This window comes from Mytilus edulis, chromosome 9, assembly GCF_963676685.1.
Source record: "Mytilus edulis chromosome 9, xbMytEdul2.2, whole genome shotgun sequence".
NCBI classification, from domain to species: domain Eukaryota; kingdom Metazoa; phylum Mollusca; class Bivalvia; order Mytilida; family Mytilidae; genus Mytilus; species Mytilus edulis.
The window spans coordinates 84,070,617-84,097,987 of NC_092352.1; the positions used below are offsets into that span (position 1 = coordinate 84,070,617).

At 33.5% G+C, this 27,371-nt stretch overlaps 2 protein-coding genes across 2 annotated transcripts in view; both read right to left on the minus strand.

Moving 5' to 3' along the window:
- Positions 1-27,371, minus strand: part of LOC139489210 (cholesterol transporter ABCA5-like) — a 197,493-nt gene that overhangs the window by 7,629 nt on the left and 162,493 nt on the right. The window lies entirely within an intron of this gene.
- On the minus strand, positions 1,830-4,410 carry LOC139489212 (very long chain fatty acid elongase 4-like). The gene is made up of 2 exons (XM_071275420.1): positions 4,267-4,410; positions 1,830-2,418 (listed from the first exon to the last, which is right to left on the minus strand). Exons 1-2 carry the CDS (start codon positions 4,408-4,410, stop codon positions 1,921-1,923), a joined length of 642 nt encoding a protein of 213 aa, XP_071131521.1. The 3' UTR covers positions 1,830-1,920.

Below are 27,371 nucleotides of genomic sequence, written 5' to 3' on the forward strand. Positions count from 1 at the left end.
TGAACCGTGAAAATGAGGTCACGGTCAAATAAAACCTGCGCGACTAACATAAAGATCATAAAATATTTCCATACACCAAATATAGATGACCTATGGCATATAGTATTAGATAAAAAGACCAAAACTCAAAAACTTAACTTTGACCACTGAACCATGAAAATGAGGTCAAGGTCACATGACATCTGCCCGCTAGATAGGTACACCTTACCATTATTCCATACAACAAATATAGTAGACCTATTGCATATACTATGAAAAAAACAGACCAAAACACAAAAAATTAACTATAACCACTGAACCATGAAAATGAGGTCAAGGTCAGATGACACCTGCCAGTTGGACATGTACACCTTACAGTCCTTCCATACACCGAATAAACTAGCCCTATTGCTTGTAGTATCTTAGATATGGACTTGACCACCAAAACTTAAACTTGTTCACTGATCCATGAAATGAGGTCGAGGTCAAGTGAAAACTGTCTGACAGACATGAGGACCTTTCAAGGTACGCACATATCAAATATAGTTATCCTATTACTTATAATAAGAGAGAATTCAACATTACAAAAAATCTTAACTTTTTTTTCAAGTGGTCACTGAACCATGAAAATGAGGTCAAGGACATTGGACATGTGAGTGACGGAAACTTCGTAACATGAGGCATCTATATACAAAGTATGAAGCATCCAGGTCTTCCACCTATTAAAATATAATGCTTTTAAGAAGTTAGCTAACACCGCCGCCGCCGCCGTAGCCGCCGCCGCCGCCGCCGGATCACTATCCCTATGTCGAGCTTTCTGCAACAAAAGTTGCAGGCTCGACAAAAACCAAGTTGACTAGTAGTGGTTCCCAATAAGTACCCATTGGAGTACCGACTGTCTGAAATATCAATCCACCAACACTACGAATATGTTGTCGATCAAAACGTCCAGCAATTTGATGATTTTATATTAGGCGTTTGTGTTGTGGGAATCAGTATTGTCATGTTGTTCTTCACAAAGTAAAGTGAATTTAAACCTTGAAGTTTTATCTACGTTTCCTATTTTTCATTAAAAAAAAACATTTTTTATTAGATGATGTAGTCGATCTTTCAACTGAGCATGGGTAATAGTAGTGTAAATCGTAGAAAAATCAAAGGTTTTGATTTAACTACAACATAGTGATTGTGAAGGAACATTTTGGAATAGATCTTTAGAGTTTATATGAAACCACATCTAATTGACGTTGCTGGATGAATATACCTCCTCATTATATTTCTGAAGGCCATATGTATCGGCATAAAGAATGGTGATAAAACCTTTTAGAAGATGAGAAGAGTGCTTTACATTCATTTTGTAATTTTTGGGGTCTTTTGGAGCTGACCATGCGTATGGGTTTATCTTATTGTTGAAAGCTGTACGGTGACATATAGTTGTTAACTTCTTGGTAATTGTTGGTTTCTTGTGGAGAGTTGCCTCATTAGCAATCATAACACATCTTCTTATTTGTATATGTAGATAGAATTTCATTAAGCATTTTGATACCGGCTATATATTGATCTTTATTAAGATTTATTGTGAAGTTAAGCTATCCAGTGTACAGATTGGAGATTTATATCGTCCTTGTAAGTACAAATTAAAGAAGAGAAGGACTGATTTGTGATTGTTTTTTCAAAAATATCATCTTTCTTGAATGATATTGTGTTACATGTGGTATTCCAAATTTTGGTATTAATTCCCTTTATCTGGTAGAAAAATCCAAATAATGGTTATTCCATTTAGATCAATATTGTGTGAAATATTGAAGTTACGACGGAACAATTAAATAAAGATACAAACATAAAGAATTCCCTTCGTGTAACACATTTATTAATCATATTTCTCTGATTTTGCTTGGCTACATTTTAGATAAGATTTGTAGTAGAAATTCGCAAATAGTGATGTCATAGTAACGCCATAAATAAACCATAAATACAAAACCCATGGTTTAAATATCCATAAGCTGCATGTACAAATAAGACGAAAAACTGTAAAATTTGCAGCTGGGTAATATACTTTCTCCATGGGAAAGATTTATTTGGAAATGAAGCAGTTAGACAATAGTACATATACAATATGACGTGCACAAACGAATTTGTCGCTAGATAAGTAGCCATTGCTGGCCATGGATACAGATGGTAACAAGCATCTGCTAATAGTAACATGGAACTATGGTGATACACATGCAGGAAGCTGATCTGTCGTTGCTTGTGTCGTAGGATCATAAAAACTGTATCAAGCAATTCAATTATTTTTGTTATCCAGTATAATCTGAAATATGGCTTCAAATAAGGTGCTGGGCGAAGCTCAAATGTTGATTCACTTAATGTTAAACAATAGAGAAATCCTAATAAGGAGTACAGGGAAATAAAACTACAAGTAAAGTTATAAAACATCAACACCTGAAAAAGAAAATAGAAAAATGTGAGATATTAAGTATAGTACCAGCTTGGAATTAGTGTGGTGGAAAGACAATAGTTGCATAATTCATGTTATTATTTCAAATCTTTAATAAAACAAAAGTTTACATCCATTGTGTGCGCCTATCCATTTCGCTGTGATGTGAATATACTAAATATACATATAAGGAAATTACCAGAAAAGTATAAAAATTTAAAATAAATATTCACTGATATATGAGCCAGTCCATGCGAAAAGGTACAAAAACGAAAAATTTACGAAATTCTATAAAGTGTGCATAATTATAGGTAGTAGACTTGTGATTTATAAAACACATTTACTTTCCTTCATATCATCAAGCTGTGAGCTACACGCACCTGCGAGTGTTGAGACCCCCCCCCCCCCCGTTTTAGTTTTATCAAGATTTTTAGTGAATTATTTCATATATTTCAATAATTTTCAAAGTACAGTTTAAATGGCTTGATTTGCCAATTGATAATGTTAACCCCGGTAGCAGTGGGGATAAGGCTCTCGCTTACGATGCGGATATCAATGCAATCAAACCGGGCAACGGTTCGAATCCCGTGCATCTAAGGTGGATTTATATAATGCTAGAACACACCCGTGATATCGCAGGTCCGTGACTGAATTAAAGTATATAACTATGCGCAAGTCTTATTTTGATATTAGTATTGTCATCTGATAAAATCATACCGATTATAAGATACGCAGTTTTCTCTGCTTTCAAATCTTTCTGTTTGAATCCGTCGAACTGGAACTTATCAATTATTGGTAGTATTAATTAGTTGGAAAACAAAAGGTCCTGGAATGGAATATTTTTTAATCAACAGCATTGTCCTAAATTAGTTATAAAGTTGAATTCTTTGATTCGCTGTTTTACGTCATGCCCGCTAACAAATTGAAAACTGTACTTATACGCCTTATTTTAGTCCAGATTTTTAGTATTCGTATTGTTATCTTAGAAAGTTTTACTGATTAAAATGATACAATAGGTAACAATTTGACAATCTAGTAGTGTCAACCCTGTGAATATGACCCGTGTATATAGCATATTAATCCTGAATACACCGTTTGGCGGTGCGCCTGTCAGATGCGGAACGTACAAATAAGGTAATAGGTAACAGGTGAATATACTATTGGTATCGGTATCGGACTCAACCCGGAACTTCTCAATTATTGGCAATATTAATTACGTGGAAAACAAAAGGGCCTGAACCAGAGTGGTGTAATTTTTAATCTACACCTTTTTACTATATCAGTTATATATAAAGTTGAATTCTTTGATTCGTCGTTTTTACGTGATGACGGCTGACAAATTGGACCTCGTAATTTTAGTATTATAGATTAAATAACTTAACTAAATTTCAATTTCTAAAACACAAGATGTCATAGTTTTTGTATTTTCCCTCATGTTTTAATGTTGTCTTACTTTCTTTAAACCTGTAGAACTGACGGAAATTATTGACTTTTGTCTCTGTAGTGTCATAAATTTTTATAGTTTCTGGTCGGTATAGCATTAGTCCGGGGAACAAATGATTTTACACTTGCTCAAATACCAAAACCTCAGATATTTCTACGTCTTTATCTGTTTTAGTTGACAAATTCGGGATAGAATTGACAATCTTATGAATGTTTACATTAATGTAATTTTTTTTCGGATAAAATCGTTTTTCAAAAATACTATAACATCTTTGATAACGTGTCCTGTAAATTTTACCAAAAGGACCTTTTGTACCTTTTCGCATGGACTGGCTCATATGTTTAAGAAAATAAAATCTAAATGCTGTACAAAATCCAAATAATGAAACCATTACACTTTAGCTACTTACTGTTCTGTCCTGTATAGGTGAAGTAACTTTTTGCCATAAAGGGCATACCAATATCATAAGGAGATATACACAGAATAGTGGAAAAGACTGTAATGAAATCGTTAAACCAACAAATTTCTGGACGCCTAAAATCGTCACTGCCATTCTGAAAAAGAAACATCTGGAATTCAAGATAAAAATGTAACACATTGAATACGTGTTGCGAAACATCAAAAATATAATTTGAAAACTTGATCTCAACTACTTGTCGTTTATATCCTGTTGATATAATATACTCATATTGCGGCAATTACATGGTTATGCTTCGCAGACGTCTTTACACTAAATCAATTTGATATGCACTTATTTGAATTTAGTTTTTTTAGATTCCTATGTTATATTTTATATATGGTTGAGTGTTTTTTTTATCCTTTTTTTTTGTTATTGCGTTTTTAATCAATTTTCGACTAATCAGTTTAAGAATCTCTTTGGTATCTTTGTCTCTTTTAGTCTTGGAAATTATGAGTTATTTAGTAGTTGAATGTCTAAACATTATTATACCTTCACTTTTAAAATTACCACCGTTACCATGGGAACAAATGTGGAAAAAAATAAATTAGTATACCTGAACTTAACCTCTTTCAGTTTATTATACACAAGTGTGTCCACTTTCTTCAGGTTTGTGATAATTAGGAGAATCTTTGTAATTACTGTATTTCCATGGAAATGTTTTATATGGAAAAACCTCGATTAACACTATAGGTCGACCCCAGTAAAACTAAAATGGTTTTTTTCAGTCATGCGTCAAAATATCCGTCGTTACAATGGAAACAGCAAAAATATGAAAAATTGAAAAATGAAGGTTGACATTGATGTTGACTGGCCAACATAGATGAGACTTTTGACTTTGTTTTTCCCAAAAATGGCTGCCGTTTTCATGGAAACATAAAAATTCTTTAGAAGCTTTACGGGTTGTAATATTTTTAACAATACTAATAAAGTAGAATAATTATTTGTATTGATATGTATCTTTAGAATATAAAAATAATGAAACAGTTCAAATTCGTTCAATATAGTTAATAGCTCTTATAATATACGACGACTGCCTTTTCGTAAACGGGATTTCAATTATTAAGAAAGCGAAAATATACCTTAGATGTATATGTATCTCTTTCTAGATTGAATTCATTACATTTATAATAAAATTGAGAATGGAAATGGGGAATGTGCCAAAGAGACAACAACCCGACCATAGAAAAAAAACAACAGCAGAAGGTCACCAACAGGTCTTCAATGTAGCGAGAAATTCCCGCACCCGGAGGCGTCCTTCAACTGGCCTCTAAACATATATATACTAGTTCAGTGATAATGAACGCCATACTAATTTCCGAATTATACACAAGAAACTAAAATTAAAATAATACAAGACTAACAAAGGCCAGAGGCTCCTGACTTGGGACAGGCGCGAAAATGCGGCGGGGTTAAACATGTTTGTGAGATCTTAACCCTCCCCCTATACCTCTAACCAACGTAGAAAAGTAAACGCATAACAATACGCACATTAAAATTCAGTTCAAAAGAAGTCCGAGTCTGATGTCAGAAGATGTAACCAAAGAAAATAAACAAAATGTCAATAATACATAAATAACAACAGACTACTAGCAGTTAACTGACATGCCAGCTCCAGACTTCAATTAAACTGACTGAAAGATTATGATTTCATCATATGAACAACTAATTTACTACAGTATGTAATCTTAATCAACATTGAACTGACCTGTAAAGTGTTATTACTTCTAATAGCTAGTAATGTATGCAAACACCTTTAACATGTAAAACTTACACGTCATTTTTTTTTCTAAAGCGTTCAGATAGCTATTGTAAATTGAATTGTTATCTTTCAATTTGAATCACCTTCGATAAAAGTAATAAACTAATATATCAAGTGTAGTTCAGGTGAAAAAAAAAGGTAGTTTAAACAGAGTTTATGGGTATGCACAATTTTAATTCATCAAAGAGTTTAAGGTTGGTGGATTCAAAGTTGTCTCATTATCAAAAGTTTTTTTAAGAGAGGGTCCAGAGGGGCACAATGCAAAATAAAGAAATTGATGCAAAAGTTCAATATTTTATAATTTGTGAAACAATGCAAACAATTGAAACTGTGAGCTACTGCTCACTGATGATTACCCCTCCGAAATATTTCAGTAAACAGGAAGTTGTTGAGTAGTAAATATGAAATACTTCACCCGGTATAGCTGACAATATAAACCCTGTTTTCAGAAAGCCTTGTATTGTAGTTCCTTAGAAAAATGGAACGAAAATTTTCAACTTAGCTATCATGTGTAAAATGATACAAGTGTTCGGTAAACAGGAAGTTGTTGATTGGGGACTCTGAAACCGCATCACACGTTATAGCTGACTTATTTAAACCCTGAAACAAAATTTTAAAAATCCTTGTATTGTAGTTCCTGAGAAAAACTGTGACGAAAATATGTACTGACTAACGCATGGACTGACGGATGGACTGACGGATGGCGGACTGATGGATGGATGGACTGCCGGATGGACAGACAGAGGTAAAACAGTATACCCCCACTTTTTTAAAGCGAGGGTATAACCAGAAGCGAACGAACTAATTAATAAAATAATTTACGAAAAAACATACGACAGACATGAACTAACGACAGCCTCCAGGCTACATGTGGCGTGGTTTAACATGTTTGCTAGTGCATAACTAGTGATGTAACAGCACAATATAAGAACAAACTTGAAAAAATAAATTAAAATTGATTTCACTCAAAAGACCGGTTCGAGCAAAAATGTATATAAAAAATATCGTACTCAAACTCAAAACGGGGGAAGTCAACAAACACTGACAAGAAGCAACCAGCGTAGACAGTCTTATTCCTTACTTGGTACAGGCATTTTCAGTAGAAAATGGTGGATTTCACCTAGTTTTGTAGCTAGCTAGACATCCAACTTATGACAGTTGATGACATTCATGCCTAGTTATATTATTTTGATACAGTCTTTATATCACATGTAAGCTTTTGTAAAAGTCTTAAGAAACCCTCAAAGCTTTGACAAAAGAATTTGCCGTAACAATGGATTTGTAATTTTCTTGGTGCCTAGAATGACGAATCAAAGAGCAGAATGCTCTGAGGGATACAATTGCCAATGTTTTCATTGACACATGTATAGCAGTTCTGCCAAATTTTCATAAAGCAAATACGTGAGATTTAGCCAAAATTGAAAAGATCAAAGAGAAAAAAACAATAGATCAAAGGATAATGCCGCAAAACAGCATGAACATGCGTGAGTCTCACGCATTTTTGGCGGCCCTGGTATAGCTGGATAGTATTATTTTCAAAACTAATTCAACTGCACATGTAAAGTGTAATTTTCGTAATCTGAATAGTTACTCAACTTTAAAAATAGCCAATCCCGGATACAAGTGTATGAGCAATGTACTTATTGTGTTTTATTTTTGTACTATCAATTCCAAGTTTACTTTCTACAGCAGTCACTGAGAGTGAGAGAAGGTATTTCACTTCGTTTCTTATCACCGTTAATTCTAGGAGGAACCCGATCTCTAACTCTTTAAATATTTAATTGCCTTTGGGTCAGTGGGCATGACTCCTTTCCGTACACACTTCTCTGTTTAAATTGCGATCGTTTTTAATATAATACGACGTTTATCAACATCTAACGCGTTAATTTTTCTCAACGAGTCGTATCGTATTTTGATTTTGACGAAAGTTACTTACGGAAGGGAGACAACTCGAAACGATAATATGGAAGACAACGTTTCGGCTGAAGGGGTGTTGTAGTTACAGCTTTACGATGTGGACTACATTAATTTTGATTTAATAAATGCATATGATTTAAAATTATGCAAAAACAATAACCCTCAAATGCATACTTACATAAACAAACCCTAAACTTGTGATTTGGAACAAGAACGTTTATTAAATGATAATTAAACGACCTAGATGACCTAGATGGTTCTCCATTTTTTTATGAGAGTACAATATCAAATATCAGTTTCATAAAAGAGGGACGAAAGATACCAAAGGGACAGTCAAATTCAGAAATCTAAAATAAACTGACAACGCCATGGCTAAAAATGAAAAAGACAAACAGACAAACAATAGTACACATGACACAACATAGAAAACTAAAGATAAAACAACACGAACCCCACCAAAAACTAGGGGTGATCTCCGGAAGGATAAGCAGATCCTGCTCCACATGTGGCACCCGTCGTGTTTCTTATGTGATAAAAAATCCGGTAAATAGTCTAATTCGGTAGGTCAAATTCATGAAAGGGAAGGGGATTGTATTTACGACGTAAGGAACATATCCCATATAATTTGTGAAACGGTTATTCCATAACGGTCAACCAACTCGTGATGGCGTCCGTAAAATTTACGGTGATTCATAACGGTGACATCCACTTCAGTTCTTATATGACAGAAATAGATTTATCGAAATTTAGAGAACTCTCGCATTTTATCAAAACTGAGGAATTCTCTCTGACGTGTTTCTAAATCTATAAAAAAAACACTAAATATAAATACTGCTTAATTCTGATTTTACGTGTTGTTAAAAGGACGCATATAAGTCAAGGGAAATATCAAACATGAAGATTATAAGAAGAACATTACAGGAAAGTTGTTTAAGTTCAATCCTTTTGTTTCTTTTTACCTTTTAAAGCAAGACAATCATAAGAATCTGAGATGTTCTTTAATGGTTAGAATAAAACAATTGACGTGAGGGCATGGCCCTGAGTCAATTGTATAAGTCTACAGATTGCTTGAAAGCAATCGTATCCGGAAAAAATGTCGACATATGAAATCACATAATTACTCATTTTGGATAAGTAAGATAACACTCAATAACAATATTTGAGTCAAAATAAAAATAAGAATAACACCCAATAACAATATCTGAGCCAACGTCAAAAATAAGAATATCTGAGTCAAAGTAAAAATAAGAATAACACCCAATAACAATATTTGAGCCAACGTCAAAAATAAGAATAACACTCAATAGCAATATATATATATAAATAAAATGAGCCCCATTTGTTGCAATGAAGCAATATAAAAACATTACAGTTGTAAATACTTCTTAAATAACATGAATAATTGATAATCTAATCATAACTAGGGACTTTTCGTTTTGAATTTTCCTTGTAGTTCGGTATTCTTTGTGATTTAACTTTGTATGCTACATACATGCCATATATGAATATTTATAAAATCTCAGATTTGTTTAACTGTATGTTACGGAAGCCCTGGAGTGCCATGCAAAAAAATAATTACAACTTGCGCGCACAAGTTACTAACTTGCGCGCACGAGTTACTATCTTTTACGCACAAATTACATAACCTGCGCGCACGAGTTACTAACTTGTGCGCACGAGTTACTATCTTGTGCGCACAAGTTACATAACTTGCACGCACGAGTTACTAACTTGTGCGCACGAGTTACTATCTTGTGCGCACGAGTTACTATCTTGTGCGCACAAGTTACGTAACTTGTGCGTACGAGTTATCAACTTGTGCGCACAAGTTAGTATCTTGTGCGCACGAGTTACTATCTTGTGCACACAAGTTAGTAACTCGTGCGCACAAGATAGTAACTCGTGCGCACAAGTTAGAAACTCGAGCGCGCAAGTAATGTAACTTGTGCGCACAAGTTTGTAACTCGTGCGCACAAGTTTGTAACTCGTGCGCGCAAGTTGTAATTATTTTTTTGTGTTGCACTCCAGGGCTTCCGTAAAAAATAGCCTATATGGAAATTTTCATAAAACTGTAAATACGGGATCAAAACTGTATCGTTTGCCCTTAAGGTAACACGATTCCGAATGACGTTACGCCATGAGTTATCGTTCCTGACGTTATCGAATAACGTTCACACATATATAAGCAAATGCAGCGGGTTTTGTGTAGCATTTTTAACGGTAACTTTCCCTAGATGCAGAGTGCCGAGAGTTTTGATACAATACGTAGCAGTTATTTGACATAGATTGTTTGATCGTTTTCCGGCAATCATTCTGCTCATTGTTAATCTTTAAAAAGTATTACTTTACTTTTTAAATATTCTGTTTCTTTAATATTTAAGCATCTGCACGCTTTATCTATATATGTTCTTATGCATAACAGACACAGTTTTATCACTTTATTTTTATTCTTGGTATAGATATAGGAAGATGTGGTGTGAGTGCCAATGAGACAACTCTCCATCCAAATAACAATTTATAAAAGTAAACCTTGGTTTATTTTTGCAATAAGCACTTATTCATGATTCACGCCGTATCCCAATGAAATTTTGTTTTGAAAGTAGATATCTAATTCATAGAAGCTTAGGATGATGTGTGAAAAAAACGGGGAATTTTACAACTATTAATTCGTCTTAAAATGGTCATCAAAAACACCCCTCGGACAAGTTGAAATTTATTTGGATGAGAATACGGATATAATTAGGGGGAAAAGCACAATACAAGCAGACGTTGAAAATCATACAGAAAATAGTTTGTTTGTATGGAATGTAAAAAAGTGGTTATTTAGCCGAATAATTTTCCTGTGTTCCATGTGTAAACAGTCTCTGAAATTCATTGGTCTGTACAGAGTAAATTCGATATAGTTTTGGAAATATTTTAAAATACAGTGCAAGCTTTGTAATCGTATAAACCACGTCTACTCAGGACGGACAGCAACATCGGAATGAAGCATTAGAAAGTTAACGAAGGCTGAGAAATACATGGGCACTTGACTCGCCAGCAATAAAATAACAAAATTCAGGTTCCGTTACAGTCTGAATAAAGCCAGCCCCGAGTATCCACTTGCGTCTACAAACGCAAGTTGATAGTTGGGGCTGGCTGTAGTCAGACCGGTTCCGTGTTCCCTGATTCCGTTATAATTTTTTTCTCGAAATTTACATGCAAACGGCTGACTTTTTATTATTCAAACGGCAAGAGACTGTAAAAAAGCTAGATCTTGAAATCATATAGATTTTATATTCGTGTTAATTTACGCTTGCATGGGTATTCGGTGTTTTTTTTTAGTTTTGAGTTGGAAATAATGTACATGTACAAGTTGGGAGACAAAACGACTGAAAGAAATTTAACAAAGTTACCTTTTAGGGCTCTGAGGGCCATATTGCTTGCATAATAGGCGTCGGAAAAGGCCCGGAAAGTTTCTTTCTTAAAATTAGTTTTTAGAACAAGTATACAAGTATATATATACATGTATAGCGTCAGTTTAAATTTTTCCGACCATCATCGCGGATGCCCTGCCTCTATTGAAAACCTGCATGTACCTATTGTATTTATTGTAACTTGTTCTCGTCCTGAACATGCATGATCTATTTTCCACTGGACGTTAACCAACCAATATTCAAAGCAATCAATCCTACAATTTACACCCGTCACTTGGAACTTTAGTTGTTAAAATTTAAATCATTGCCTCTAATTTTTTTCAAAAAATTTGACAAAGTTTAAACGCAGACCGCGAGGAAGACCAACATTGAACAATTACGCAAAACTAAATATCTGCGTTACCGCTTGCTCATTTTGGAAGTGGGGTAACATGAGACTCTATTTGTAAAAGTACAAGTACAAATAAAAAAAAATGTGTACATGTTTTTTGTACAAAAGTTGGCTGATAGAATGATAAATGGAGATGTGTGATATGCAATTTATAAGATAGCAACAGCTGGGCATTAATTAACTGACATCAACACCTTGAAGACATCAAGAAAATCGTGACTAATGCTAATTGGAATAGTATCTTTACACTTCTTATTTGTAGTTTTAGTAAACGTTGGAAAATTTTGAGTATGTGTAGTATAATTTTCACAGTAACATTTCAGTCTCTTGGTAAATATTAGTTTAAGTCTTAAAACTTTTGCTCTTCTCTGGAAAATTCAAACCATTATGAAATATAAGGAGATGCGGTAAAATTTCCAATTAGTCAAGTTTCCACCAAAGACGAAATGACGGAAATGCTAGCCTTCTTACATTGCTACTACATTTCAGATCTCCAAATTACCATTCCATTATATGAACTGCATATTCAAAAATATGCATTGTCACCAAATTACTTATAGAGCACGTATCATCATATTGTTTTACATTTGTCTGTTCAACCGTTAATCCCGCACTTAGTATATATAGAGTTAAATCGGCTAATTATTTAGAACTACAATAGTTTTGCTTCAGCTTTAAAACTATGTATCTGGTGTTACTACTCATATTATAGGTGCGCATATCGTCTGGAGTTGTTTTTTTTGGATTCATGACAGGCAGCTGGATTAGGCATTTTGATAAAATACAAAGGCACACAGAGTACAGAGTACAGACTCCGGCTTACAACTGATACAGGTTGAACTTCAAGCTGGAACTTTTAAATTTCGCAGTTGTTTTACTTATATAAAGAATGCATATATGATCTCAAGATTTGTTAATATGTAAATAATTTTTCACAAATGACAGAATGATGACATTTGTGAAATTTTGCATACAGTTTGCTAACCCGAATAATTCAGTCCCTCCCCGTAATCGATCTCTCCTACTTACTTAATGTAGTAAGCGGAATATAACGACTGAATTATTCGGGTTAACAGTTTGCAAGGTTTGTCCGACTTGCTGAGCAAACAAGTAACACATTTACACAACGCAGAGTACATTATACTACATGTATTGTATTTACCAAGTCAAGAATATGACAGCTGTTTATCATTCTTTTGATGTTTTTCAGCTTTTGATTTCGTCATTTGATAAGGGATTTTTTCGTTTTGTTATTTTATTTTTTGGAATATGTATTTTATCATGATCATTATTTTTCCTCATAATTTTCACAAAATCTTTTTTGACTGGTGCATCAAATGTGTCTTTTATAAACAACTGTTTTCAAAATTGTATTGTTCCGAACATGCATGAACTATTTGCCACTGAATGTTAAACAACCATGAAACCGAGCAATTAAAAAACTGTTAAATGAATCAATTTTATTAAAATACTATATTTCTGCATCACGGGATGCAGTGATGATACCACCATTGTCTAATATGATGGAGTTAAAAATTAGTAATTCGGATGAATCTCACGTGAAATGTTTCATTTAATTTTCACGTAAACTTAACAAAAATCTGAAGGTATTTTTTATGGACATTGGTTTTAATCAAATTTTAGAACAAAGATTTTATTTAAATAATTTTATTTCAAATATTTACGTGAATTTAACGTGTACAAAATTCCGGTGATTTATGCATGAACTATTATCATAAGATTCACATGGAACCTGTTCACGCAAGTTTCAAGTCATGATATGCTCGTTTGATGTGAAAATCAGACGATATTGATATTAATTCATATGAGTGAAATTCCATGAGCAGGACGAAATAAAATTATATCTGATTCAGTAGAATTCTATATTGCATTACTCACAGTGTAGATACTATTTTGTACGCTATCCGGAAGTCTCGATTTTCGAAGCGAGGATTTCCAACTGGCTAACAGAACGGTTTTGTTTTGGGGCTTTTTCTCATCATTTGTTTACTCCTATATCTATAAAGTGCTTTGCACATCTTCAATGTATGTATAGCATCATAAATATGAGTAACTGTAACAAAAACATGCATTAGAATATAAAATATACGTGTGCATCACACCAACTTCATAGAAAAAAGTAAAACCGATGGACAATTTTTCTCTCGTAGTACAAAGCAAATAATCTTTTATTGCAAATATTTGCATCAGTTTACAGTTAAATATATACTGTTTCAATATTCTTACCGTATTTAAATAGAATGTTCGTATTTCAAATAAAAAATATGTTTTCCTTGAGGATCCCAAAATAAATTACTGTACGATCAGTCTAAAACTGACTGTATTCTAGAAGCGATTTCAGATTTCTTGTCTGTATGACCAGTCGTGATTTTGAAGAGAAAAACCAACGGCAATTTAAAGGTATATACGTGTCTATGTGATATTATGAACTGTCTATGGAACTATAACGTGTAATTTCTTTCATCAGACAATACAAATATATTTCTGATGATTTTTGTAGACGGCAAAATAATTATACTTTTGTTCCGTCAGTCTTATTTAAAATCAAATGCCTAAAAAGCAATACATGATTCGCTTGTAGACTTTGTATTAGTGTGTCGTTGCAGTTATCTGTTTAACTATTACATTTTTAAAGACTATTTACACCGTCTGCCGTTGACCAATTGGTGATAACATACATCAAGCTTGTCTCTTTTAAAATTACAAAAAATATATAGAGAAAGCTTTGTTTAAAAACTTTAGGTATTGAGGAAAAAATTAACGAAATTATACCCCGCCACTTCTATAGTCCATAGTTTTTGGAAAAAAATAAACCACCAAAAAAACTAAATTATAGGTGCACAGGGGCATCATTTAATAAAGAATATGAGGAAGTTTTATTAATATATGGTAAGTTTTTGAAAGTTGCGTATAGTAAATGGGTACCACCTAATAAGGTAGTGGAAAAGTCCTTATCATGGAAATAGAAAACTGCTGAATTTTCGAAAAATCAAAATAAGAGGTGCACAATTGAATTAAATGATAAGGAATCTGAAAAAGATTCATCAAGTTATGACAAGTGTCTGAAGGAAGTTGTGGATACAAAATAGGTACGCCCAATATAAGGCTATGACAAAGTCCGTATTTTAGATATAGAAATATCAAAAATATGTTTACCAAAAATTCGAAATAGAAGGTCCATAAATACATTAATTGATAAAAAATGGAGCAATTTTAGAAAACTTTAACAATTAGTTTTTGAGGTCACGGTTGGAAATACCTGATGGGTGCCCCCATATAATGCAACGTTCAAGTCCGTATCTTATATAAAGAAACCCCATAAAAGATTTTTAATAAAATTCGAAATACATTCCTTTTTTTATATAAATAAGGCCGTTAATTTTCTCGTTTGAATTGTTTTACATTGTCATTTCGGGGCCTTTTATAGCTGACTTTGTGGTATTGGCTTTGCTCATTGTTGAAGGCCGTACGGTGACCTATATTTGGTCCGAGTACACAGTTATCGTCCTTTGATTTTCGTTGTCCACGAATATAGTCCTTAGTGTGGACAGTGTTACTTGCTAATTTTTGTTATACCCCTTCCAAATTTATTTCTCCATGTTTTATGCCTCATATAGCAAATTAGGGGGGGGGGGGGGGTGAAATGACATTGTATAAAAAAATTGGGACATAAATATTAATGTAAAGTAGTGATTAGGTCCAGCTAAAAAAGGTAAAAAAAATAGCACTTCGGAAGCTGTCAAAAGAATTCAAGACCCCCTTAACATAAAATTGTCCATATTTTGAGTTAGAGCTGATGAAGTTTTCTATAATTTTGATATAATTTGTCCCAAAAGTAGTACAACACACTGTAAAAATATTGTTGAGAAAATGCAGGTGGGATTTTTTAAATTTTCATTTATTGTCTAAAAGAAATGCACTACGAAATAACTGTGTACTCGGACCTAAGAAATGTCTGTGCTCTTTGGTCTCTTGTGGACGGTTGTCTCATTGGCAATCATACCGCATCTTCTTTTTTATATTATCATTCATGATACGGAATCCGAGAAAAAATAATTAATAGTTATATCAGTGACGGATTCAAAAAAAATGGGATCCGGCGGTTTGAAACCCTTTTTTAACTATCAATGCATTTGTATGGGAACATATATTTGGAATCCTCTTTTCTCCTGGATTGGACTCCCTCTCCATTTAAAAATGTCTGGAAACCCCTGTGTATATTAAGTGGTTTATGAGGAGATGCGCTTACAAAACCGGCGAAACATGTTGTACCGGTCCAACGGACGAACGGAAAGACGGACTTCATTATCACTATAAACCACCGCTTTACAAAGTGGTGTACAATTGAGTGTGAAAGAGACAGATCTTCATCCAAAACAAAGTGAAGGAACAATTATAGGCTACAGTACGGCCTCGAATGTTTGTAAATACATGCATTTTTATATAACAATTAAATCTGAGTGTTTGTACAATTTTAAATATAACGGAGGACATTTCTGAAACTTATATAAACAACAAACCTTCCTCTTATTTTAGCAACATTCAAACATCCTTATACTTAATGTAGTAAGTCGAGTACACCCTATCAAGCTAAAACATGTTTGATAAGTTTTCAGGACGTGAATTTATTGAAATACATTTGTGTTATTTAGAAAAATGCCACCTTCTAATGTATTGTAAATACCTTGAAATCACCAGTGAAATAAAGACTGATCATACAGTTTCAAAATATACAAGCGAGACTGATCGTACAGTGAGAAATTCAAACAATTGTAATTTTCTTATTTCTGGCTTCAAAGATCTGGCTGAAACTTTTACCACCACTTAAAATATACTTTATTTAGTTAATTAAGTCTGGTTTTAACGTTAATTTGTACAGTAAGGGTGCAAAAAGATTAGGTTCACCGAGTGATGCACTAGAAAATCTCTTGATTAAGGCAAAGATACGAATAACGAATGTGCTAAATTTAATTATAAACCATTTGTGAATATCGATGTCAGCTGAATTAATCATTAAGCAATGTACAGATGAACATCTCACCGTTTAATTCAGTATATCCATCAAATTTAAAATGTGATCCAAAAAGTTCTCGCTTCGAAAATCGCGACTTCCGGATAGCGTACAGAATAGTACTAGGAACTTTACGACAGTCGACAGGGGAAATGAAAATAAAATATACTCATTCAGATCCCGACACATATTTTTTTCTCCATTTCTCTGAGAAGGAATAACGTTATATTCCGTACACCATAACGTCACACGTTTTTGATCAAATTCTAGGCCTATCGATCAACTTTGAAGCCATTTATTTCAAAAACAAGGATGGTGACATATGAGTTTCTTTACGTGTATGAATTCACTATGCATTTATTTTTTTATTACATATTCCGATGTAACTCGATTCAAAGTACACGTATGCCAAAAATTTTGGAAATCGGGAGATATGCCATTCGGTATCGTGTTACCTTTTAAAAGGAATAGTCGTGTTGGTATTTCAACATGCCAATGATGTATTAAACAGGCAAAGTTCGACTTCTAAATACTTTAGTAGCATATGTTTACTGCTACAGTGTATATGTACAATTTTATCAATTTTTCTCAATGAATGGTATTTTCTGTTAATTTTGTACAATCAACCTTCTACTTAGTGTTTCATTGAGACATATCGTATTTTGATTTATTAAGTCCAAATATTTTTAGAAAATTGTAACATACAAGAATATGGCATTTAAATTTTTTTTAATACATGATAGTTTAGGAATGTATAATTTTGTTTTTGCCCTTTATTTAACCCAAATTATACCTTACGATTTTTTTTCTAAGCGGGCAAAACAGAAAGTGCAAACGATAAGCTATGAAGTTGACTAAAACCAAATACAGAATGCACATAATATCAAGTCTTTAAGGAACGTATAGCGCCAGTTTCAAATGTTTGATTATTATTAGCTTGTCTGAATCGTTTGATTATTTTATGAAAATAGACACAGAAACAATTTCTATTGATGCGTCTTCTAGTTATTTTTAAATATCATCGATTAATTGTTGTTTCTTCTTGAACAAGTAATTGATTATTATAAAGGAAGGATCTCAACGATCATACAAATCCTATCATACTTCTGCACTTACAATAACAATAACAAGTATAGTCTGCTTTTATCAATTTTGGAATCATTCTGCAACTGTTTAGGAGAGATTTCATAGCTGATATATCGCAATTGGTATTTCCTGAGCATTGTTCACTCAACAATGGGTTGAAATGTCTAAGACATTTGTCGAAATGTCTAAGACATTTGTCGTTGTTTGTATCTTGAGCAGTGGTGAGAAATTGTATTGCAATTGTGGTGTTTTGGATGCAATTAATTTTGAGATTATTTTCTGTCTCACAAAAGGTTATATTGTCTGTGAATATAAAGATAATTTATTATTATTACATAGCCTCTCCAGCTCAAGAAGTTTATTCACGATTGGCTAATATAACCATCTAGTATGCCTCAATGAAAGGGGAAACTTTTAAAAGTTTTGGCCATACACGTTGAATTCGGTACATGCAACACTGGCAACAAAAATTATTTCAAAGCAAACTTATAATTGTGTTTCTACAATGTGATGACGATTTCTATGAAATGAAATGTATTTATACGAATATAATTTAAATCATTGTAAAATAGACTAACAACTTTAAAAAAAAAAAAAAAAAAAGCAAACATGTTTCATGACAGAACCGCCTTTTATTCGTTTAAAAATGGAGAAAGGTTTGGTTATTCAATCCCAAACTAAGTGACGCAAGGTAATATTTTGTTTCTATCAAGGACAGTTAAACGTACTAAACGTACCACTTAATATACGCATGACTACATTTAATTAATAGTTCAGACCTCAAATGAATTTTGTAATTTGGGAACGTTATTACGATGTTCTGATCCTTGGCTGGAATACATATGTTCCTACATGGAAGGTTTAGCAAATCTCGAGTCAGTATGGGTCCCGAGTGTTTAAAGAACACGACATAATTCTAAAGCCACAAATCCTATAATGATATTGTGAATATGAATGCTGAGATTCGGACATTAAACCTGCTGTGTCTTGGAGTAGAGTGGTTGTAAACTTTCATCCAGCACCATTGGACATTAAATTCAAAACATTTTGTCATTGCAAAAAACACTTTGGCCGTATCAATCTATAAATTGGGGAATATAAAACAACTGATACATCAGTGCGCCTATAGGACTAATGGAGTAGAGTGATGGTAAAATGTTTGTGTATCACATCATTTGTATCTGTTTAGAGGACGGGATAATGTGTCTAATCAGTGGTACGATGTGTTGCCGTAGAAGTGAATAGTTAAAGTACAGATTTCAGTCACTGTTTGAGATTGTCTTTAACATTGTGAGGGTGACAGCATATGTATTTAAAAAGTCAGCATAGATTCCACTTTTATACTTTTGTACGCCAAACACGTGTTTGGTCTATAAAAGACCAATCAGTGACGCTAGGATAAAAAAAAGTCAAAGGTCAAACCATGTATGAAGTTAAAGAGGATTGAGGACCCAAAACTCTGAAACTGAGGTTTTGCCAAATACAGGTTATCTTTAAAATTTCCTCGAGTAGAAAATCTTTAGTATCTTTAAGAATTAAAAGTTTTGTATATATATACTAATCCAATTTTTTTAATCATTATTGCTAACAACTTAATATTATTTCTTCTCTTCCCAGCACTGAAGCATCGTCTTTAATATATTATTGTATTGTCTTAACTAATTTCAACGCAGTTTCCTATGGGTAATACATCTATTTTATTACGAAACGCGCGTCTGGCGTTCTGAAGTATAATCCTCGTACCCGTAACTATTATTAAAATGACGATTGTATTGCAGGTTCTCAAATGCAGTTTTGTGAGAGCTTTGACCAGTCATGACTGAGCACGCTGTCCTCTCAGTAGTATTTTGGTTTTCATTTCATTGTATTAATTGTCAAGTCGTTTTTGCATTATGAATGAAATTTGATTTGTAAACAAACTGAACATATCAATTGTGAACTGAACTGTCGGGGTTATATTGTTAAAACATTTTGCATGATCTCCAACATTTTTCTGTCAGCATAAGATCTGAAAGCATACTTTGACACCACTACATTTATAATGAAAATCAAGGGAAAACACTCAATGAAGTTTATAATTAAAAAAGTACAAAGGTGTTTCTTACTTTACAACAAATACTCAAATAAAAGCGAATGCAGCATAGAAGATGAAACAAAAATACATCAAGTATATTCATTGGGTGACAAAAAATGTAACGAAATGGAAAAAAATAATTGAAGCAAGTTTTTACTCACGGTAATCCTGTGCGACACATATCTTGATTCCAATAGCAAACATGCAGGTGTTCATATACGCATTCATCTTGAATGTCTCTGTCGTATGATATTACCTAAACGGAAGTTTTTGTACGATATACGATACGTGAATAAGTATGTGTCATAAATCTTATGATACACAATTAAAGTTAGTTTTAAAAAAAACTTATGCTATACAACACAACCATAAACCTAAGCTATTAAATAGAAAGTGTATTGGGGTATTTGTGTATCACTTTTTAAAAACTGTATACTGCGGTTATAGTTGCACGTTGAATATTTAAATGTAAAGAACATACCGATGTTGAGCACTAAACTTTTTTAAAAGAACCATATGTAGTACAGCTTGATTATAGCATTTATGTTAATAAATAGTATTTGTATATATTTGTTTATGCACTGACTTGTTGACTGACTTTGACAGAGTATACAGTATGACAGTACTTTGATTTTCTATTCACTTTGGTATTTACATCCTGGGTTTTCTATTTCTTTATTCCGATTGGTTACTCTGTGAACTCCTTTGATATTGAGGCACTCTTTTCAAATTCTACACAGAGAACACTATACTTGATTGTGATTGATATATTCTATTTATTCTTATTCTGGAAACCATTCTTTATATTCAGATTCCAGTATGTGAAGTATAGTATAGAGTACAGTAACTTTATAGAGGAGCACTGCTCAGCCCTTGTATTATATACACGGGTGTTTATTCAGGATTACTATAATAAACCAATAGAACCCAACTCAAGTGTTTATTACGCCCAACTTGATGAGTCTACAAATGGCGCCCAACGTGATTTTGGTAATGGTAATCGATTGAGCTAGTGTACCCATACAGAACCTCTCGGTGGTGATACTTGCGCATGTGTGAATTGTGAAACCGGAACATCCTAGATATTGACATCAACAGAAAAACAATGTGGTTTTTGTGAATGAAGATTAAATTTTCAATTATTTTAACATGATACGGTGACTATAATGTATCGAAGCTTATTTATATGGTGAGAATATATACTTGGGTAATGAATTGAAGTATTGTCATAAAAATTACATGATTTATTTATGAAATACATGTGTTGAAAAACTTAGAAAACAAATCCAGAAAATTTATTTTGGTTTTTGTTATTGAACATTGGGTATTGTGTCATTATATTTTGAATTTCTTGTGTTTATTCCATTTTGACATAGTCATTTTGCATAAACATTTGAATTTCTGAGATAAGCTAGCTAGCAGTACATTATTTATGTGTTGATTCTTTGTTTATTTGTGTGTATTTGTACTTTGTAAATTTTGTGTTTATATTGTACTTCAACTTAACTGGATGTACAGTTTACATTTATGTTGACATGTACATACATCACAGTTGATTATTGTGCACATTTACATTAAACCGGTTACATTTATAAGGTTTATTTACTTGATCAAGTGTGTATATAAAATATTTGGTATAATATTTTTGTGAATTTGAAAGTAGGTCATTAGTATAACCTTGACCTTTATTGATACTTGGTATTGAGTACATGTGTACTTGTGTACTTTGTATTTATTAGATATTAGTGGGTATATGATAGCATTTGACGTTGATTTGAGTTATGCTACACATTATTATTTGCGATTAGTGTAGTTAGGGTATACATTTTTTTTGTATGATTTGAATCTGCGTTTGTGTCTGAGAATGTTACTGTGAGTGTTTGAACCCTTATATACTACTTCATATACTTATACCTACTTGTGGCCGTTACACACTTTGGTCGTTGACTTTACTATTCTATAGTTTTACTTTACACATCTAGACTTTGCTAGTTGGCATACTATTGACCCATTCTTGTACTTAGTTGTCATTTTAGTGATTTGAGACTAGTGTCATATTACGTGCTTGAGACTTATCATACTGAGTTTGACATTTTACAGTTGACTCAGACTAGTTATTCGATTTGATAGATAAGATTACTTGAGTTACGATTTATGATGGTGCTGTAGATATACATGTACATATATTGACGTTAGTTTGAGAATATTTTGATACTAGTATTTTGAGTATTTTGATATAGAATAAAATAGATATTGTCCAAGCTCCATATTGAATTTTCAGATATTTGCGTGATTGAATATCAACTATAGTTACATTGATATAGTTAACGATACTTTACTTGAATATATTTAGTATAAGACAATTGCGTACACCGTATTATATATCTGAGTCGTCACGTTATTATTAAATTGGAAAAATGGCTGGACTTGGCGAGAAATATAAGGATTTGTTGGAAACATTAGAAGCCATGAATGTCGAACCGAAAGCGAATACTCCTGAGGAATTTGCTGCATGGATGCAGAGCTATTTACAACAACAAGGAAAGCAAGCGGATGTAAAACCGAATATTACTGAACCTCAACCTAAAACATCAACACCTTACGTTCATCCACCTAGAGTAAACACTTTTCAGGGAAATGATAAGACAGTAAAAGGTGAAAACACAAGGTATGATTTATGGAGACACGATATTAGATGCCTATTAAATGAGAAAACACATTCCGTTGAAGCTATTACTCAGGCCGTTAGGCGATCAGTCAAAGGTGAGGCCGGTGTGGTACTTATGCATTTAGGAGAACATGCATCAATATTTGATATATTACAAAAGTTTGATTGTATATTTGGAAACATAGATGAGAAAGAAACTATTATGTCCGAATTTTATAATGCCAAACAGAAAGAGGAGGAAGATGTATCTACATGGAGTTGCCGACTTGAAGACATATTGAGTCAAGCGTTAATAAATGGCAAAGTGAAAAAGACAGAATCTGACGAAATGCTCCATGATATGCTGTATAAAGGTTTAAGACCTGAATTAAAAGACAAAGCACATTATGAAAAGGAGAAATATAAGACTTTTGATGAATTAAGAATGGTACTAAGGAAAATCGAACGAGAACATATTGTAGACAACCCATCATTAAAGACAAACACTAAAAACATATGTAAAAAATCTACAAAAACTGATGATGAGGAAACAGAGCCAGATTTGAAAGTTCTTATACAGCAGATAAACACTAGACTAGAAAAGATAGAGAAAGGTGCTCCGACATATACAGGTGCTCCGGAAAACGCAGAAGCTCAAGGATATTTAGGTGCTCAAGGATACTCCGATACTTCGGGATATTCAGGTGCTCCAAGATTTAATAATCTGTCGGGATATTCTGGTGCTAGAATATATAGAGGAGGATTTAGAGGAAATAATAGAGGATACAGAGGTTATAATGGAGGATTTCAACCAAGGTACAGCAATCCAAACTTTACTCCTAATACAAATTTCAACAACATGAACAAGGATATACCAATTATATGCAGGAGATGTAAGATGCCAAACCATATTGCAAGATTTTGCAGGGCAACACATGACAAAGATGGCAATCTGTTAAACCGGTATTAGCCTGTGATGCGAGGCCGATTACAGACTTCAACAACAAAGGCCCAACAACTGAAGAGAAAAACATAGATTTTACTTTGAAAAATATTTTACCACCTGGACTTTTAGGTAAACCAACAGAATCAGAGGTAAGTATAGAAGATATCAACGTTAAGGCACTTTTGGATACAGGATCAACCGTTTCAACTATTAGTAGATCTTTTCATCAAAATTATTTGAGCAACATAGAACTTCAATCTTTAGATACTATACTCAAAATTGAATGTGCAGGAGGAACAATGCTACCGTATGATGGTTTTATTGAAGTTGACATCAGCCTAAAAGATATAGGAGGACCACATACATGTATTTTACTTGTAATACCAGATAGTCCTTATAACAACCAGGTACCGTTATTACTAGGAACGAATGTATTGACATCAATTATGGAAAAATGCCGATATGAATATGGAGAAAGATTTTTACAAACTTCTAAATTAACAACTCCATGGTATTCATCGTTCAGAAGTATATTACTTAGAGAAAAGGAACTTAGCCGAAATAACCACCGTTTAGCTATTGTTAAATTTGCTGGAAATACCAACATTATTATACCACCGAACAGTAATGTTACTTTACCAGGCTACATTGATAAAGAACTTCCGTACTGCAATACATCAGCTATGATACATCCAACTAAGAATTCCATTATACCGTCTGATTTAGATTTATCACCGTCACTCATTGAGTATAAATTTCATCAGAATCATGACATCTCAGTTGATATTAGCAATGTAACAACAAGAACAGTAAATATTCAACCACATGCTTTACTTTGCGAAATACAGCCTGTATCTATTGAGGACAATATTGGATCTGAAAACTTGGAATTTACTCCACCTCTTTTAGAACAAGTTAAGGTTAGCAAAGATAACTTAACGACTCAGGAACTTGAAAAAGGAAAACAACTTATCCATGATTACTCAGATATATTTTCGAAAGGCGACTCAGATATGGGACATACTACAATTGTACAACATAAGATAGAATTAGAGGATGATAGACCGTTTAAGCAAAAATACCGTCGAATACCGCCTTCTATGTTTGAAGAAGTCCGATCCCACTTACAGCAATTAATGCGAACAGGTATTATAAGGAAATCACATAGTCCATTTTCATCAAATGTAGTTCTAGTAAGGAAGAAAGATAAGAGTCTAAGAATGTGTGTTGATTTTAGACAACTCAACAAAAAGTCTCGTCTTGGTGCATATGCTATTCCACGTATAGAGGAGATACTCGACTGTCTTGCAGGAAATAAGTACTTTTCTACCGTCGACATGAAATCGGGCTATCACCAAGTCGAGATTTACGAACCTCACAAAGAGCGCACAGCTTTTACTGTAGGCCCTTTAGGATTTTTTGAATTTTGTAGGATGCCATTTGGATTATCTAACTCGCCTGCAACTTATCAGCGTCTAATGCAAGATTGCTTAGGAGACTTACACTTGAAAATATGTTGCATATTTATAGATGACATCATTATATTTTCTAGAACATTTGAAGAACATATGGAGAGATTGAAACTTGTTTTTGACAGAATTAGAGATGCTTGTTTGAAAATGGCACCAGCTAAATGCACCTTCTTTAAACCAAAGGTAAAGTATGTAGGTCATATAGTCTCAGAGGAAGGAGTTGAAACTGACCCAGATAAGATAGAGAAAATTAAGAATTGGCCAACACCGAAAACTCCAGAGGAAATTAGGCAATTTATTGGTTTTGCAGGATATTACCGCAGATTTATTCGAAACTTTAGTCAAATTTCTAAACCATTAACAGAATTAATGCCGACACCAGCTAAAAAGAACAAAAAGAAAACTCATACACAGAAATCTTGGACTTGGGGAGAAAAACAGGAAAATGCATTTTTAAAATTAAAGGAACTTCTTTCAACAGCACCAATTTTAGGATATGCCGATTACACGAAACCGTTTGAATTACACACTGATGCTAGTGGATCAGGATTAGGTGCAGTCTTATATCAACATCAAGACGGACATGATAGAGTTATAGCATACGCAAGCCGTGGACTATCGAAATCAGAAAAGAATTATCCGGCACACAAATTAGAGTTCTTAGCACTCAAATGGTCAGTTTGTGACAAATTTCATAGTTATCTTTATGGACATGCTTTCAAGGTATTAACTGATAACAATCCACTAACCTATGCGTTAACAACTGCAAACTTGGATGCCACAGGACATAGGTGGTTAGCTGCTCTTTCAGTATATGACTTTGATATAACATACCGTCCTGGCAAAAACAACTCTGATGCAGATGGTTTATCAAGAATACCAACCAACAAAGAGACAAACATACCAATGGAATCAATTAAAGCGATTTGTGGAATGATTTCAACACCATTAGTCGAAACTATCTCAATATCACCAGAAGTAGTTGATGAAACAACAATAGATACGCAACATCAAATTTACAACGACATAGATTGGGTAAGTATACAACATCAGGATAAGGAACTACAACCATGGGTTGAATGCGTTAAGATAGGAAAGAAACCAAAGAAGGGAGAAATTATACAGAGTCCGTTACTCAGACAGTTTGAACATCTGAAACTGATAGACAACATCTTATACCGAGAAGTAACAGATAGGAATGGTAAAATACTCAACCAGCTTGTACTACCATCAGATTATGTCAAAACAGTATTAGAGGCTCTACATAATGAAATGGGACATCCTGGACGTGATAGAACTACATCATTATTGCGCGACAGATTTTATTGGCCAGGAATGTCAAAAGATATAGATGATTGGATTGAGAACTGCGATCGGTGTATAAAAAGGAAAAAACTACCATCAAGAGCACCACTGGTAAGTATAGCAACTTCACAACCTTTGGAATTGGTATGTATAGACTTCTTAACTTTGGAACAATCAAGAGGAGGACATCAGCATATTTTAGTAGTGACAGATCATTTCACTAGGTACGCTCAAGCCTATCCGACAAGAAATCAGACCGCTAAAACTACAGCAGAAGTTTTATTTTATCAGTTTATTGTTCATTACGGAATACCGAAACGCATACATTCAGATCAGGGACCAAATTTTGTAGGGAATTTAATACAGGAACTTTGTAAACTTTTGGGAACTAAAAAATCACGAACTACACCATATCATCCAATGGGAAATGGAATGACCGAAAGATTTAACCGCACTTTACTCTCTATGTTAGGAACTTTGGAACCGAATCAAAAACTCAACTGGAAATTACATGTAGGATCACTTGTTCATGCGTATAATTGTACAAAACACGAATCAACCAATCAATCACCATACTTTTTAATGTTTGGAAGAGAACCGCAATTGCCTATAGATCTAGCTTTTGGATTAGTTACTGAAAAACAACGCAAACCGCAAACGAAATATGTTCAGGAATTAAGGGAAAGATTAGTTAAGGCGTATGAATTAGCAGCTGCACACTCAAGGAAAGCTCAAACCAAACAAAAGGAAGGTTATGACATAAGAGCAAGAGGTGCAGCGATTGAAAAAGGAGATAAGGTTTTAGTTAGGAAAGTTGCGTTCGATGGAAAACATAAAATTGCTGATAAGTGGGAGGATGAACCGTACATTATTTTATCTCAACCAAATTTAGAAATACCTGTTTTCAACGTTAAAAAGGAAAATGGAGAAGGCAGATTAAGAACACTCCATAGAAATCTACTTCTACCTATTGGTCATATTTCAGACAATACCATTAAAAGTCCACCGA